Source organism: Dendropsophus ebraccatus, chromosome 2 (genome assembly GCF_027789765.1).
Source record: "Dendropsophus ebraccatus isolate aDenEbr1 chromosome 2, aDenEbr1.pat, whole genome shotgun sequence".
Taxonomy (NCBI): Eukaryota; Metazoa; Chordata; class Amphibia; order Anura; family Hylidae; genus Dendropsophus; species Dendropsophus ebraccatus.
The window spans coordinates 132,537,395-132,554,831 of record NC_091455.1 but is presented as its reverse complement, the minus strand read 5'-3'; the positions used below and the strand labels follow the sequence as shown (position 1 = coordinate 132,554,831).

Genomic DNA, 17,437 nt, shown 5'->3' with positions numbered 1-17,437 from the left:
ACTGCTTTGGTTCCCCGATCTCTGGCCGCTCGCGTCTCAGCGGTAGAGGCGGGACACCGCTGCAGCTATCTGGCTAAATCAACCACAATGCAACTGTTCATTTCCACTCACTATGTTATTTCTTGAGATATGAAGAATTATTTGGTGTCCACTGAATTTCATGGCTTAAACTCTAGGGCTGGGGGGATCACACTAACAAGCTTAAAGAGAACCAATCACCTAAATATAACTGTCCCTATTATGACAGTACATCTCTCCCTAAGTCTATTCATGAAGATACAGACTGCCTTTGCAGTCTGTATCTTTATACTTTACCTGATCCTCTGTTCCCTGGCTGTTCCGGTGAGCGCCGCCATCTTGATGACGTCACGCTGGAACGCACAGCTGGAACGCAAGTGACGTCATCAAGATGGCGGTGCCGCCGGAACAGCCAGGGAACAGAGGATCTGGTAAAGTATAAAGATACAGACTGCAAAGGCAGTCTGTATCTTCATAGATAGACTTCATGAGGATACAGACTGCATTTGCAGTCTGTAGCTTTATACTTTACCTATCCTCTGCTTCAGTGCCGCAAGGCCGGGCACCGCCATCTTGATTACGGGCCTTGCGTTCCACCGCTGGAACGCAAGTGACGTAATCAAGATGGCGCCGCTGGCCTTGCTGCACCGAAGAAGAGGATTAGGTAAAGTATAAAGATACAGACTGCAGAGGCAGTCTGTATCTTCATAAATAGATTAGAGAAGAGGGACTTTAGATAATACACAGCGATCTTGCGCTGTATAGCGCGAGATCACTGTGTGTTAACAGAGCGGCAGGCAAAGGATCATGGGAACCTTTCCTGCCACTCTGCATGACGGGAGTTTCCTGTCTCGCGCCGGCTCTTTTGAAAAGAGCCGGCTCGAGACAGGAAAGTAAAAAGGGAATAATTCAAAAACGTGACAATAAAAATAATTAATTATATTTGCAAATGTCAATTAAATTATGATTTGCATCTAATTAAGGAATAAAAATGTTTTAACTTTCGTCCATGATTGGTTCTCTTTAAGATGCCCTGGACATTTTAAAAGTATCTTACGCACACAATAAAGACCAAACCAAAGAAACAAAAGAAGTCAAACTAATTAGCAGACAAACATCAAATGCACACCATAACTTATTAACATAAAAGTAAAAAAACTGACCTTGCAGTGGAGTTGCAGGAAGTTTTCTCCTTTGTTGTCTAGAGGTGTCTATTGTGTGAACCTAAAAAGATTTATACAAAGATACAATAATATGAAATGAAAGTAGATGTGGCAATTCTCCTTTGCTTTCCTCTCTGTGGACATTAGGGGATAAAGGGGTAGGCACCCCTTTATCTCTGGCATCTGTACATCTGTATCTACAGAATTCAATATTTCCATGCAGAAAGCATTTAAATGCCATTGGTCCTGTGAATACCACCCAAAATGAAGAGAGGGACAACTGCTGTGACAATGTGCAAACAGAAAATGCAGCCTATCCATTCACTAGAGAGCAGCAGTGACAACACAAAAAAAAACTGTCTATCCATTTAATAAAGAACAGCAGCAACATCACTGAGAATACAGCCTATCCATTCACTAAGTAGCATCGGTATCATACAATGAGAATGCAGCCTATTCATTCACTAGGGAACACCAGTAACATCACTGAAAAAAACATCACTAAGAATGCAGTCTATGCATTCACTAGGGAGCAGCAGTAAGTAAGGTAGTTATATTTGTAGGGAAGTGGAACCCCTACAAGCAATATACTGTTAACTACCTAACTACCCAGCACATCATCTTCCACCTGAAGTTTCTGCTAGGGGAAGAACATGTGAACCAAACTAAATCCCGTTATAAGGCTACAAAAACGGACAAAAATGCGTACATCTGTGCTGCCAGTTTCCAGATGCCAATCACACAAGCATCACATACATATGTTTAGTGATGCTGTGTGATCTGGAATTTTCAGTAAAACATTCTTTATTCCAGGCTGACAGTCACAGAGGCCCTGCTCTCCGGCCGCCAATGTTTCCAGTTACTTCTTGATAAGAGTACTATTATTATGGAAGTGTGCTCTGTGTCCTGGACAGATGCTGCACAATGTAATTTTTTGGCCGTCATTGACGATGGCAGTCAAAATGACGTCTGATATTTGCTAATGACCATGATCATTATAGACGGCCATCATTGGCAAATACGAAAAATCACATACTGTGAACATAGCCTATGACATTTAACCTGTCTTACCTGATTAATATTTTTCTGCTCATGTCTCCTTGTAAGCCGCACACATGGAGAAACATTCAAGCCAGCTACTGTAAGAGCGGATATTCGGCTTTCAATATCTGAAATCTAAACATATAAGTTTTCACAACATTAAAGTGAAAGGAATTAAAAATTGTTTTCAAAAAGCTATCAATGCGCCCATATGTTAATACATAGAAGGATTTTGTACAGTTCAAATAGATTGTTTGAATGCAATTCACCCAGGAACACAATGCTTCTTTAAAGACTAAGACTGGTTTACAGACAGCTTCAGAATAATTTCTGTGTGAGTACTTACACCAGAATCTAAGATATGCAATTATTGACTGGTGATCTGAACGCCTGGTCCCCTAGTAATACTGAAACTAAAGGAGCTAGTGCTGGTTTGGAGAATGGAGAAGTGCCACAGTTCTGAGCACAGTCAGTGGCTGGAAGTGCCGCTCTAGAGGCAAAAATAGTATAAAGGCTACACTACTAAACAAGTGCTGCAGCCCCCTGACAAGTGGGGTCCTTTCCGTCAGACCTCTACCAATCAGTGAAAGTGCATATCCCCGAGAGCTAGGAAATACTTACTCTAGACAACCAAAGACTCTACCAATAAGCCCTGCACTGTCCTAAACTACACAGCACTTTACAATTTACACATTAACTACTTTAGTTGCCTAAGTTTGTTGGCATAAACTCCTCTATCGACCTAGATTACCAAAGCCTTTCTCACTGACCTTGGAATACTACTATCTCTTTACAACCTCTTTACAATTTTTGTCCAGGACCACCCTATAGACCAGGTGTAGGAATCCCTCTCCCCTAAACCATTGTTATTCTAGCATACCACAGAATATGTACAGTGTGAAGACCCAGCCATGCATCTCCTTATATTTCAGCTTCCTGGAGGCTCTAAAATTTTAGATGATCTAACTTCATATGTGAATCTGATACATTATACTAAGGCTTCCTTTACACATCCATGAAACATGGTCCGTATGGTGGGTGCATTTCACAGACTGTATGTACATGTATCTGTAAATGGGACTTGCTCCATCCTAAAATATAATGCAGTGAGCTCCCAAACGGCAAGAGCGCTACACTACTGAACTAAGACAGGCTTGTCAATGCAGTAGTGTAGTACAGAGAGAGCATTAATGTGTAAAGGCCTATCAACGAGAAGTTCAATCCATTTAGCAGAAAGAATACAATCCAAATCACCTGACGCTCAGCATGATGAACCTGAGCAGCTGCTGTTGCAACTTGATCTTCAAGATCTGCAAGTTCTATCTCTGTAGTCACACTGTTGATTTTGCGTGCAGAGTCTTCTATCTCCTCCAGTTGACCTTCCAACCCATACACAGTGCCAGCTGTGAGATACACCTGTGAGACACAATTACCAAATAATCGAAGTATACATGCTACACATGAAAAGTTATGAATAATCAAGAGACAATGGACATTAGGTAAAGCACACATAGAATCCCAATTTATAGTTGAAGTAAAAAAAAAAAATAGTACAGTATATCAGTATGTATCCATATTAATTGCTAGCACTGACTTTACTGACTACATAGCTTGTCGGGCAGTATTAGGGTACAAACACACGGATACGCAGCAGATCTGAGCATCACACAGCCACGGCCCGTGCAGGTGATGTATGCTCAGGGCTGGGGCTGCGAGGCTGCGATTCGGCGTGCGGGTGGGCCAGGGCGGCGATCGGGCGTGCGAACGGTGCGGGGGTTTAAGGAGGCCAGGGCTATAAGCTGCGGGCGGCGGTGCAGGGGTTAAAGGGGCCGGGTCCCATGCAGGCATCGGATCCGCTGCGTGTATGGGACAAATTGAGCTTCACAGTACAGGATCCGCAGCTGATTTCGCTGCAAACTCGCAGCATGAAAATCCGCGGTGGATCTGGTAGGTGTGAACGCACCCTTACTAAGGCGATGTTCACACTACGTATATTTCAGTCAGTATATTTCAGTCAGTATTGCAACCAAAACCAGGAGTGGATTAAAAACAGGGAAAGGATCTGTTCACACAATGTATACAGTAACAGTGAATAACTGCCATTATTTCAATATAACAGCCGTTGTTCTAAAACAACAGCAAATATTTGCCATTAAATGGCGGCCATCCACTCAATTTCAACATTGTGTAAACAGAGCCTTTCTGTGTTTTTAATCCACTCCTGGTTTTGGTTGCAATATGAGGACCACAATACTGACTGAAATATACGTAGTGTGAACCCAGCTCAGGGTGCGTTCACACGTACAGGATCTGCAGCAGATTTGATGGCGCAGATTTGAATCTGCAGCAGATCTGCAGCAGATTTGATGGCCCAGAGTTACTTTGCATTGAATCTGCAACTTCAAATCTGCACCATCAAATCTGCTGCAGATCCTGTACGTGTGAAGGCACCCTCAGGGTGCAGATCTGCAGCAGATTTGATGCTGTGTTCAGTTATTTAGATCAAATCTTCGGATCTGCTGTAAAGTAGATCTGGCTCAGCAGCTTCATTGTAATATCCTACGTGATCCTGGGGTGACTTCTGAATGAATAAGGAAAGATAAATTCTCCTGTGTGTGTGTGTGTGTGTGTGTGTGTGTGTGTGTGTGCGTGTGTGCGTGCAGTGAATGCAGCTAGTCTCCAGCCCCCATGTCCTGAACAACTCAGAACTAGACTAGATGGAGCAGGTGGTCTTTTCCTGCTGACAGTCTTCTATGTTTCTGACTAAATATTCACCATACACAAAGAAACACTGCTAACAATGCCAGATACCTGTGATATAGAGGGGTCAGCCATAGTGATATAGAGGTCACACATAGTGATATAGAGGGGTCACACAAAGTGATATAGAGGTCAGACATTGCCACTCAGGACTACCGTGACAAGATCCCAAGGGACCCATCACAACCCGGCAGGTCACCAACCATTTTGGGGAATACAGCCAGCCCCAACACAAAGCAGGTACTACCATCATACCTGTGTGATAGACTAGCACTGGCGTCACGACTATACCATCTTTGGCTAAGCTGTACAGCAAAACGTATAACATCCATCAATCAGTAGCACACCACACCTCAAGTAGCATTAACTCTCTAGGCCCACCATACACTTACAAAGAAATACTACCCAATCATTTTTACGTCTTTCTAGCGCAGTTAATTTTTTTTATTGCAGTATTTCAAGCTTTTTTCCCCATTGATTAAGCCATGTAAGGGCTTGTTTAAAATGGCACCATTTGGGCATACATTTTATTTATTGTAATATCAATAGTACAAGTGAATTTAATAAACTCTGTAATAGATTTTATTAGGCAAAAAAGCCTCTTTCTGTGCTCAAAAGGCTGTTTTGCAGTCTCCCCCCCTCACTTTGTATCTGCTCATTATCAGGCAAACCCATCTTCATTACAGTGAAGCAAAGTGAAGATGGGTTTTGCTGTGTCCATTATAACCTATAGAGGACGGGAGGTGAGGGGATGAGTGAGCACACAAAATGCTGGATTCACTGGTCAGAACGGTCAGGTCTTATCTGGGAACTTGGTGAGATAAAAGTGCAGGCATTGATGTAGTTACCATGAAGGTAGACCACGCAACTGCAGTAGGGGGGCCCAGACCTACCTTGGGAAAACGCAGCTTGCCTCCATGTTAGCTACAGTCCATCCAAAACTGACAGACAACATCCCCGACAGAGACAGAGTCTTGGCACTGCCCCCGCAGGACCTCCTCTTGCACGATCCACCAACCCCCACAGAGACAGTGCCTTAGCGTCTCCTGCACCCAACGTTCACTTACATGCTTCAACACAAAAAGGGTTAAAAAGAAGAAGACAAGGAGATCTCTGCTTTACTGCTTGTATGCTGATAACCCCCAACCTCCGTTCTCCGGCTTCCGCGATCAAGTAGAGGGTGTGCGGGGCTCTTTGCAGAGGTAAGGGATTATCAGTGCATGGGCAGTGAAGCAAAGACCTCCTTGTCTTCTGCTTTTTAACACTTTTTTGTGTTGTAGCATGTAGGTGAATTTTGGGTCACTTACACACTGCAGTACATAAGGGGTTAAGCAGAAGGTAATCTGCTCCTGGTATTAAACCATAGGGGCTCCTAATGGGCCCTTATAGTTATAAGGGACTGACTGAAGAAGCAGCCATTGGCTCTCTGCTCTGCCAGCCACAAGAGATTTTATTTTTTTTATATATATGCAGTGCTTTGTGTTGTGTGTAGGGGCGGGGGACATAGTTTTTTGTTATAAATGCTACCTATGCCCCTGCCTGCAAAATGTTTTATTGTGCTCTCTGCTATACACAAGCTGTTTGTCTCCTCTCCATTCTACCTCACCCCCCTTGACCTTTTCCCCCTCCATAGACCATAATGGACACAGATAAGTGAGGGGGAGGCTGCAAAACATCTTTTTGAATTCTTTTGCCTAATAAAACATATTACAGTTTCTTTAAATCGCTTGTACTATTGATTTCTGTAAAATATTTTTAAATGAGTTACACTTTAACACTATGCACTGAGCAGTAAAAATGACATTTATTTAAGAATGCCCAGAGGAAGCAAGCATCGCAAAACTGCATTGGGGATAACGTTCTACATAGTCTGAACATGGGTAAGCTAATAAGTAATTGTAACAAACTTGCCTTCGCCCGTGGCAGCGCCACCCTCACCTGACATATCAGCGCTGCTTCCCCGGGCTGCGAGGGTAGCAGGCATAGGGAAACGCCGGTCCATTTATCCACATGCTGTGCAGAGTGTGAATGCTGTCAGGAGATTGAGGCCCCGGGTCAGTCAAATCCGGTCCCAGTCTTTCAGATCTCCTTGATCTGGTCTCCCTGAGAAGCTCTATATAAGGCTTCAGCTGCTTATGGGAGTTGCCTGTGAATTGGTTTCAAAGCCTCACTAGCATTTATCTACCTGCTGATACCTGTTGTTCTACTGACCTCTGCCTGTACCTTGGATTTCCGTTTGTCTCTGTGATTTGGTTTTTGACGTGCTTCTCCTGGACTCTCTGACCTCGGCTTGATATCTGACTTTGTCTCTGTTTTGTGATTTTGTTCCTGGCGTGTTCTCCTGGTTTGACCTGGCTAGTCTGACTTTGTTAGTTCTGTCCTTTTCCCTATCCCTCACAATATCTTAGGAAGGGACTGTCGCCCAGTTGGGGGCCACTGTTTAGGGTGGTCGTCAATTAGGTAGGGACAGCAGGGGGGGTGTAGTTCCAGGGCTGCACTCACCCTCTACCCCTCCTGACATTACAGATTCACAGGCCCTATATATTTCCACCATGGACTGCATGGAAGCTCAGATACAACACTTGACTCAGTCAGTGCAGGACCTGGTGGAAAGAGTGCATTTAAAGGAGACTACTCCAGTTCAGGCAGTGGCCTCAGGCTTTACTGAGCCAAAGATTAAGATGCCAGACACTTTTTCTGGAGACAGAAAGCTTTTTATTGTCTTTAGAGAGAGTTGCAAGCTTTACTTCAGACTCAGACCCCTATCATCTGGTTCAGAAAGTGAGCAAGTAGGGATCATTATGTCCCTGCTCAGAGGAGACCCTCAAGAGTGGGCATTTTCCCTCCCCCTGAGGCACCGGAGTTACGTACGGTGGATGAGTTCTTTTCAGCCCTAGGGATACTGTATGATGAACCAGATCGGGCAGCTTTAGCAGAATCTAAGCTTCAGTTTTTGCGTCAGGGCTTCAGACCTGTTGAAGAGTATTGTGCAGAATTTAGAAAGTGGTGTGTAGCTTCTGGTTGGAATGATCCAGCACTTAGGTGGCAGTTTAACCAAGGATTGTCTGACCAGTTGAAAGATATGTTGGCGTGTTACCCTCATCCTGAGACATTAGAAGCAGCCATGACTTTAGCTGTTAGACTGGACCGACGCTTGCAGCAACGCAGGAGAGAAAAGCAGTCCAAAATAGCCTCATTTTTCAGCTCTGAGACTGTGCCACAAGTGGAGGTGGAACCCATGCAAGTTGGAATGGTTCTGTCTCCTGCTGCCCGGCGAGAAATCCGCAGAGAGAAAGGGCTTTGCTATTACTGTGGATCTGCTTGTCACTACATACAAGAATGTCCCAAACGTCAGCAAGCTGAAGAACTTCAACGCCTAGGTGGTCACAGGGAAGGCCATATAGGCAAAGAGGTATTTCCCACTGTATCAAAAAAAATTCTGTTGCCAGTTTCGCTTAGTTTTGAAAATAACTCTGTTTGTGGGTCTGCATTAGTTGACAGTGGTGCTGCAGCTAATTTTCTTGATTTAAAGGTAGCTCAACAATTGGGGTTGCCCTTGGTGTCCTTGCTTAACCCTTTAAAGTTGAGAGGGGTAGATGGTACTCCTTTAGGGACTGGTTCAGTCTGCCACTGTACCCCTAAGATCTTGTTACAGGTGGGGTTACTGCATTATGAATATTGTTCATTTTATGTTATGGAAGGTCTTTCCTCTGAAATTATTCTGGGGTTACCCTGGTTAGAACTGCATAATCCGGAATTTAACTGGACCACTGGAGAATTGATTAAGTGGGGGTCTGGATGTTTTGACCAATGCTTTTCTGTATGTCTAACCAATCTCTGCAATGGAGAGAAGGAAATACCTGATTACATTGTTGATTTTGCTGATGTTTTTTCAGAAACTGGAGTTAATGTTCTTCCCCCTCACCGTCCTTACGATTGTGCAATTGAACTGCTTCCTGGCACCAGGTACCCAAAGGGAAGAATATATAATATTTCTGGGCCAGAGAGGCAATCCCTAAAAGATTATGTTAATGAAAGTCTTGAAAAGGGGCGTATCCGGCCCTCTGTCTCACCTCTAGGAGCTGGTTTCTTCTTTGTTAAAAAGAAAGATGGTGGTCTTCGTCCATGCATAGATTATCGTGGTTTAAATAAAATTACAGTGAAGAACCAGTATCCTCTTCCTTTGATTCCAGACTTGTTCAATCAGATCTTGGGAGCCAAGTGGTTCTCTAAACTAGATTTGAGAGGTGCCTACAATCTCATCCGAATAAGAGAAGGGGATGAGTGGAAAACGGCCTTTAATACCCCAGAAGGACATTATTTAGTTATGCCATTTGGTCTCAGTAATGCTCTTGCTGTTTTTCAAAATTTTGTGAATGACCTGTTCAGAGACTGCGTTGGTCAGTTTATGGTTGTCTACTTGGATGACATACTGATTTTTTCTAAAGATAAATCCTCCCATATTCAACATCTCAGGCATGTTCTTCAGGTCCTTAGAGAGAACCATTTGTATGCTAAACTAGAGAAATGTGTGTTTGGGGTCCAGGAGATTCAATTCCTTGGGTATGTTCTGACCCCTGATAAGTTTTGCATGGATCCCGAAAAAGTCAGGGCTATTACCGACTGGCTAAGACCCACTTCGTTAAAAGCCCTACAGCGATTTTTAGGGTTTGCAAATTATTATCGTAAGTTTATTAAAAACTTTTCTGTAATTGCCAAGCCATTGACAGATTTAACCAGAAAAGGGGCAGATGTTGAAAATTGGAGCCAGGTTGCTGTTTCTGCCTTTGAGACACTGAAACAGTGTTTTATACAGGCTCCTGTCTTGGTCCAACCAGATCAATCCAAGCCTTTTAATGTAGAGGTTGATGCATCAGAATCTGGTGTTGGGGCAGTCCTGTCCCAAGGCCCCACTACTTTCACAAATTTGCGTCCTTGTGCTTTCTTTTCTAGAAAATTCTCTGTTGCTGAACGAAATTATGATGTGGGTAATAGAGAGTTACTGGCGATTAAGTGGGCATTCGAGGAATGGCGCCACTTCTTAGAAGGTGCATGTCACCAGGTAACTGTCTTAACTGATCATAAGAATTTAACATACCTGGAATCTGCAAAGCGATTGAATCCACGCCAGGCCAGATGGGCACTATTTTTCACTCGTTTTGATTTTGTTGTTACTTTCAGGCCAGGTTCCAAGAATGTGAAGGCTGATGCCTTGTCGCGAAGCTTCCTGGGCAACCACCCCTCTGATCCTGACCCTGAGCCTATTTTACCCCCTGGGGTTATTATCTCTGCTGTTTCCCCTGACCTGGCATCTAGTATTTCATTAAGACAAGATATGGCTCCATTATCTCTTCCTCAGGGGAAATTGTTTGTGCCTCCAAACTTAAGATTGCAACTTCTGAGTGAATACCATGACTCTGTCCTTAGTGGTCATCCAGGGGTGGTTGGTACCAAAAAACTTGTGTCTCGTTACTATTGGTGGCCTACTATAGCTCGAGACATCACTTCATATGTTACTTCTTGTGAAACCTGTGCTAGATCCAAGACTCCTCGTACTCTTCCTGCTGGAAGACTCTGTCCACTACCTATACCCAAAAGACCATGGACACATCTATCCATGGATTTTATCACTGATTTGCCCCTGTCTGAAGGCAAGTCAGTGGTTTGGGTAGTAGTGGATAGGTTTAGTAAAATGACACACTTTATTCCTTTGTCACAACTACCTAATGCCAAGAAATTGTCTGAACTGTTTATTCTGCATATTGTTAAACTGCATGGTATACCTGAGAATATTGTGTCAGATCGTGGGGTCCAATTTGTCTCTCGGTTTTGGAAGGCCTTTTGTTCTAAATTGGGTACCCAGCTCTCTTTCTCCTCTGCTTTCCATCCTGAGAGCAACGGACAAACTGAGAGACAAAACCAGAACCTGGAACAGTATTTAAGGTGTTTTGTGGCAGATAACCAAGAAAAATGGGTGTCATTTCTGCCACTTGCTGAATTTGCCTTAAATAATCATTTTCACTCGTCAATCGGTACTTCACCCTTTTTCTGCAACTATGGGTATCATCCTCGTAACTCAGAAAATCCAGAAGTTGAGATAAAAACTAATGAGCTGTGCACAGCCTGGGCTCAGGTTCAGAAGAACCTGCAAAAATCCCAGAATAAACAGAAACTAGTCGCTGATAAGAAAAGGTCTGCTGGTCCCAGTTATGTTATAGGAGACAAGGTCTGGTTGTCAACCAGGAATATACATCTTAAGGTACCCTCTGGGAAGTTGGCTCCGAGGTTTATTGGTCCTTATGAAATTGCTGACATTATTAATCCTGTCTCCTTCCGTTTGAAATTGCCTGACTCATTCAAGATTCATGATGTGTTTCATAAGTCTCTGCTAAAAAAATATGTTCCTTCTCCTGTGTCTTCCCGGAGCCCTCCTGTTCCAATAGAAGTTCTAGGGGAACTGGAATATGAGGTCTCCAAGATTTTAGATTCTAGAAGGTCTCGGGGAGTACTTCAATACTTAGTTCATTGGAAGGGTTATGGACCTGAGGTGAGGTCGTGGGTTTCAGCTAGGTCTATTCATGCTGACGCCCTGATAAAAAGGTTTCATAGACTCAACCCTTCCAAACCAGGTCCATTTAGTAAGGGTCCGGTGGCCCCTCGTAAAAGGGGGGGTAATGTAACAAACTTGCCTTCGCCCGTGGCAGCGCCACCCTCACCTGACATATCAGCGCTGCTTCCCCGGGCTGCGAGGGTAGCGGGCATAGGGAAACGCCGGTCCATTTATCCACATGCTGTGCAGAGTGTGAATGCTGTCAGGAGATTGAGGCCCCGGGTCAGTCAAATCCGGTCCCAGTCTTTCAGATCTCCTTGATCTGGTCTCCCTGAGAAGCTCTATATAAGGCTTCAGCTGCTTATGGGAGTTGCCTGTGAATTGGTTTCAAAGCCTCACTAGCATTTACCTACCTGCTGATACCTGTTGTTCTACTGACCTCTGCCTGTACCTTGGATTTCCGTTTGTCTCTGTGATTTGGTTTTTGACGTGCTTCTCCTGGACTCTCTGACCTCGGCTTGATATCTGACTTTGTATCTGTTTTGTGATTTTGTTCCTGGCGTGTTCTCCTGGTTTGACCTGGCTAGTCTGACTTTGTTAGTTCTGTCCTTTTCCCTATCCCTCACAATATCTTAGGAAGGGACTGTCGCCCAGTTGGGGGCCACTGTTTAGGGTGGTCGTCAATTAGGTAGGGACAGCAGGGGGGTTTAGTTCCAGGGCTGCACTCACCCTCTACCCCTCCTGACATTACAGTAATTTTATGCATGAGATACTGGCCACTGTACGTTTCATATTAGTAAGGAAGTTTATTGTAAAAGTATACTAAGTTTATGGCTATGCCTGCTGTGAATTAACCACATGGTTGGATAAAGAGAAAATAGGAGCTTTTGGGCATATAATATTATTATTATTATTATTATTATTATTAGTAGTAGTAGTAGTAGTAGTAGTAAACATTTGTGCAATATAATAGATACTGTTGGAAATATACTGCCCATGATTGTGAATTGTGTAGATGCACTGTATTTGGTATTTATCTATTGACATTTTTGACAACTAACCAATACTGTTGACTACTTTTTGTCATGTTTATGTAAATTTTTATTTATTTATTTACTAACTAACTAACAAATTATATTATTGTAATGAAAATATGCCTATGGTTTGTTTGAGGATAATTTATTTAATTTATTCTACAAGTCATTTTAACTCTATTCTACAATTCTACAAGTCATTTGCGCTAAAACCAAATGTAAATTTTATTTAAAAATTTACTATTTTTTTTATAATAAAAATCAAAACCATGAACAATAATAAACTATTACATTATGGGGCAGGAAGGAGTAGAAGGGAGTTATATAGCTGATCAGTGCGGGTTCATTCACTGAGACCTCCACTAATCCTCCAAGGCCAATTGTCCCCTAAATGAATGGAGTTAAAGGGCACATGTACGGCCAGTGTTCCATTCATTCTCTATGGGGCTTCCAAACATTAATGAGCTAAGTGGTCAGCAATGTTTGGAAGTCTCGTAAAGCTATTAGAGTATTGCAATTCAAAAGTCTAAAAAGCTTTCTTTATCAGGTCATAACTATGACCTGATAATAAAGGAATGCTAAGGGTAAATTCACACGGCCGGATCCACAGCTAATCCGCAGCTAACTCGCAGCTAATCCGCACTAACCAAACATGCTGCTAAAAACGCACTAAACGTAATGGAATCATTATCACAGCTGAATCTTGTGCGGGAATACTCGCAGCTTGAAACGCCTGCGGATTCGCCCGTGTGAATTTACCCTTAGGGTGAATTCACACGGGCATCTCGCATAAGAAATCCGCAGCTAAACCGCAGCTAATCTGCAGCTAATCCACAATACACATATTAATAATAATAAGAATAATATGTGTATTGCGGATTAGCGTGGATTTCTTGTGCGAGACGCCCGTGTGAATTTACCCTTAGGCTATGTTGATGCAACATATTTTTTATAATAGGAACAGCTGTTGTTTGCAACTAAAACAATGTTTTGCAACTAAAAAATGTGTTGCATTTAAGTCAATGCAAACAATGGCCATTGTTCGCACAGTGTATTGAACGACGACTGGCGTTTGGTACGACTGTGGAAATAATTAATAATGGCCGTTGTTCAAAAATTGTTAGAACATAGCCTAAAAATTCATTGTCTGCAATAATAAAACAATCCTCTGTAGAAAAACACCCACATTTTTTTTCCTTCTGTTTAATGCTGCCAATGTTATGCTACTCCAGTCCCTGTTGTGTGGCTGCTTCTGGGTTTAGGGATATGATCCCATACAACCAATTATTGGCTGTAGTAATGTCCGCCTTAGGGGCTGAGGAGCTCTGGAGGCAGGGGCGTAGCTAGGATGCATGGGGCCCCATAGCAAAAAACTGTATGGGGCCCCCTTCCCTACACACTAAAATATATAAATATATATTCAGTGATGTGGCCAAAAAATAAATCTCTTGTGGCCAGAGACAAAATCCGGCTTGCAGCCTCAACAGTGACTGGCAGAGCAGAAAGCCAATGTCTACTTGTTCTGTCCATCCACTGTATTTAACTATAACAGCCTATTAGGAGCCTCATGGGTATATACGTAGATGCAGGAGCAGACTACCTTTTGCTTAACCCCTTATTTACTGCAGTGTGTAAGTGACCCAGTGTTCTCTTACATACACAAAAAAAGGGTTACTACAGAAGACAATTAGCTCTCTCCTTCACTACTCCTGCACTGATAACCCCTGATCTCTGCAGGAGCTCAGAGAACAGAGGTCAGAGGTTATCAGAGTAGTGAGGCAGAGAGCTAATTGTTAACCCTTTTTTGTGTTGCAGCATGTAAAAGAAAACTAGGTCACTTACACACTGCAGTACATAATGGATTAAGCAAAAGGACACAGGAGGCTCTTATCTTCCCTGTGCAGGGCCCCCTCCCTCCAAGGGCCCCATAGCAACCGCCTTCCCTGCCTCTATGGAAGCTACGCTACGCCATGTCTGGAGGAAAGGGCAAATAAAGAGGTGTGACTGTGGCTGTGGAATTTGAGCAGCTCAGCTGTGCCTTCTTGACACTTGGCTGAGGCAATTTTATAAGTTTAGCAACCACCATCAATTCCAGGAAAGCAACAGTTTGCTTTTAAGCTGTTTACACAGAGTAAAATAAAAACTAAATAGAACTGTAATTTTGAGTGGAAATTAAACAATGCATAAACAGATGAAAAAATGGATGTATTTTGCAAAAGCCGGCTGTGAATAATGAGCATTTTCATTATTTAGATTTTACAGTGAGTGATATAGCTTCCCTTAAAGAGAAGGAAGCCTATTTGTAGTACCACACATAACCTGAGGACAGGGCTGTTACTATTTTTGCAAGAAAGTAGTATTTTTGTAATCCTGGATAATCCCTTTAATTAAAGGTGCACAGTAAAGCTGGTATTGGTAACCTGCCCCATGTATTAAAAGTGTGTGAAACCTTTGGGGAAACATGTATAAGGTAATGCCTGGTTCAAATGTGAAGTAGCTTTTAGTGTATTTCAACTGGTGTTCAATCCGGTAGTTGTTTTGTGTGTTACATGACACCAGTCAGCCAATTTACAGCTTTTTTTCAGCTTTCTATTCTTGCTGAAGCTTTCAGACATAAGTACTGATCAAGAGGTGTAATCAAGTGCCTCTAGGATTCCATCTAAGCCCTTTAGATAAGACCATAATAAGGAGGAACCCATGTCAAAAAGCTCTTCCGTAGATAACTTGATCATGTTACCTTGATCATGTTACTTGTTTGGGTAAGCTAATTGTAAAATGAAATTTAATTATTTCCAATGATATTAAAAGTGTGCAGAGAAACTTATTAATGTTTAAAGATCAAGTTTTCATGCAAATAAGACCTACCCTGAAAATAAGACTTAGCTTCATTTTCTGTTTTTTTGGGGGTTTTTTTGCTGTAAGCTGGAAATATATACCCTACTCAAAAAATAAGCCCCTGTTACAGTCAGCTGACCAAATCCCTGACACTGGGGTGGCTAAGCATCAACCAATCAATGCCGGACTTTCTATGTTCTGCCCCCACCTGCCCAACACAAGCTGTCAGGAGCTGTAAGAAGATTCACAATAAGGTACATTAAACATAGTGGCAGGGGGGCGAGGGGTAAGGTACGGGGGGCAACTACAGGGGAAGGGAGGTATACAGTATGAAAACTACCAGCAGAAGGAAATATACTGGGTGTGGAGGAATAACTACAGAAGGGGGTTAGAGGTGTACAGCATGAGGGGCCTTACTGAAGAGGGAGGATACATACAGTATGAGGGAACAACTATAGAGGGGGGAGGGAGGTATACAATATGGAGGGCCTTACTGCAGAAGGGGTTGTATACAGTATGGGGGAACAACTACAGAGGTGGGAGGGAGGTATACAGTATGGAGGCCTAACTACAGGGAAACTTACGGTATAGGAGCCTAAAAATAGTGGAACATACAGTATGGCGGCTAATAATGTAGTTAAATGGCTGCATCAATGATACAGTGATCATAAGTGATCGTTCAGCCCAGCCACTCAATTGGTTGTCCTGTCTTCAGATTTCTAGTTCACTTTGCTTCCTATCTTATAGGTCAGTCAGTGAAATTCAGATTGGACAATGTTGCCGCCATCTACAGTACTACATGAACATCAACAAATATGGATACACCAGACCGAAAACCAGAAGACAGACATATAGATAACGCAGTTATTTACAGCCCCCATGCCTAGACAGCCTTTGATTTACATTTACAAAAATGCATAAAAATGGATGCTGCTGTATGCCATTGACTTACATTATAACAAAAATGCATTGCAACTTTTGGTGTATACAATATTGTAGTCAAAATTAAATGTAATGATATGAAAACACAAAGTGCAGTGTGAACGTAGCTGTAATTAGTTGCACCTGTTGGCTCAACAGGGCCTGTCTCCTTCTTGGGCCAGGTCTGCTTCCACAGCTTCCAGGAGTTAAACAAATGTGTAAAATATAATTATCAGATCATGATACCAAATGTTTGTACTTAACGCAACAGAAGTCATTGTTATAACCCCTCCAATGTACCAATGTATTGGCGTAAGGGTAGTGTGAACAGAACCTAAGCGAGATCTGTGTACAAATACTTTTCCCTTTAGCTGTAAGAACAAATATAGTCAGGAGGCTATATTGAAGATATTGATGCATTATCACTTGGGGATCCACATGTCATAGATGTTATAATATGTGTTACACCAGCATTTCTGTGTCATCACCATATTGGTGATCTAATAGCTGTTGGCTAAGCTTATATAACACTTATAGTTACATAGTTAGTATGGTTGAAAAAAATACACATATCCATCAAGTTTAACAAAGAAAGGAAGAGGGATATACAAGGAGGGGGGAGCAATAATGGGTAGGTTCTATACATATGCATTTATGTTATTTTGGTCTAAGAACTTGTCTAAGCCTGTTTGGAAGCCCTCTACTGTGATTGGTTGCTGTGGCCAGTTTGCGCCAGTCTAAATTTTACACCCTTTGATAAATCTCCCCCAATGTGAGAAATAGGGGAAAATTCTCCCAGCACTCTAATAGAAAAATAGATAAACTCAATACTTTATTCCATAGCTATTTAAAAGATTTATTCAACATGGGAAACCCAATGAACGCGTTTCCCACAATCAATGGTTAACCCCTTAGCGACCCATGATGTATCTTGCGGGACCCCGCTCTCAATGGCACCAATCCCGGCTGCAAGCTGCAGCTGGGCAGTGCCTCTATTAGCCGGCGTGGGTCCCGTTGCCGCACCGGCTAATTAAGCACTTCAATGCAGCTGTCAAACCTGACAGCTGCATTGAAGTGCTTTATGCACAACATCCCTGGTGTCTAGTGGCACGAAT

At 42.7% G+C, this 17,437-nt stretch overlaps 1 protein-coding gene across 2 annotated transcripts in view; it reads right to left on the bottom strand.

Annotated features, from left to right (window-relative positions):
• Positions 1–17,437, bottom strand: part of MYRIP (myosin VIIA and Rab interacting protein) — a 381,686-nt gene that overhangs the window by 11,901 nt on the left and 352,348 nt on the right. For both annotated transcript variants that reach the window (XR_011361710.1, XM_069958351.1), the window contains exons 13-15: positions 3,477–3,638; positions 2,253–2,357; positions 1,182–1,242 (exon numbers count right to left, since the gene is read on the bottom strand). Coding sequence is in view for 1 of the 2 variants with exons in the window: in XM_069958351.1 (XP_069814452.1) it covers positions 1,182–1,242; positions 2,253–2,357; positions 3,477–3,638 (328 nt within the window). In the remaining variant the exon portion in view is untranslated. The remainder of the gene's footprint in view (positions 1–1,181; positions 1,243–2,252; positions 2,358–3,476; positions 3,639–17,437) is intronic.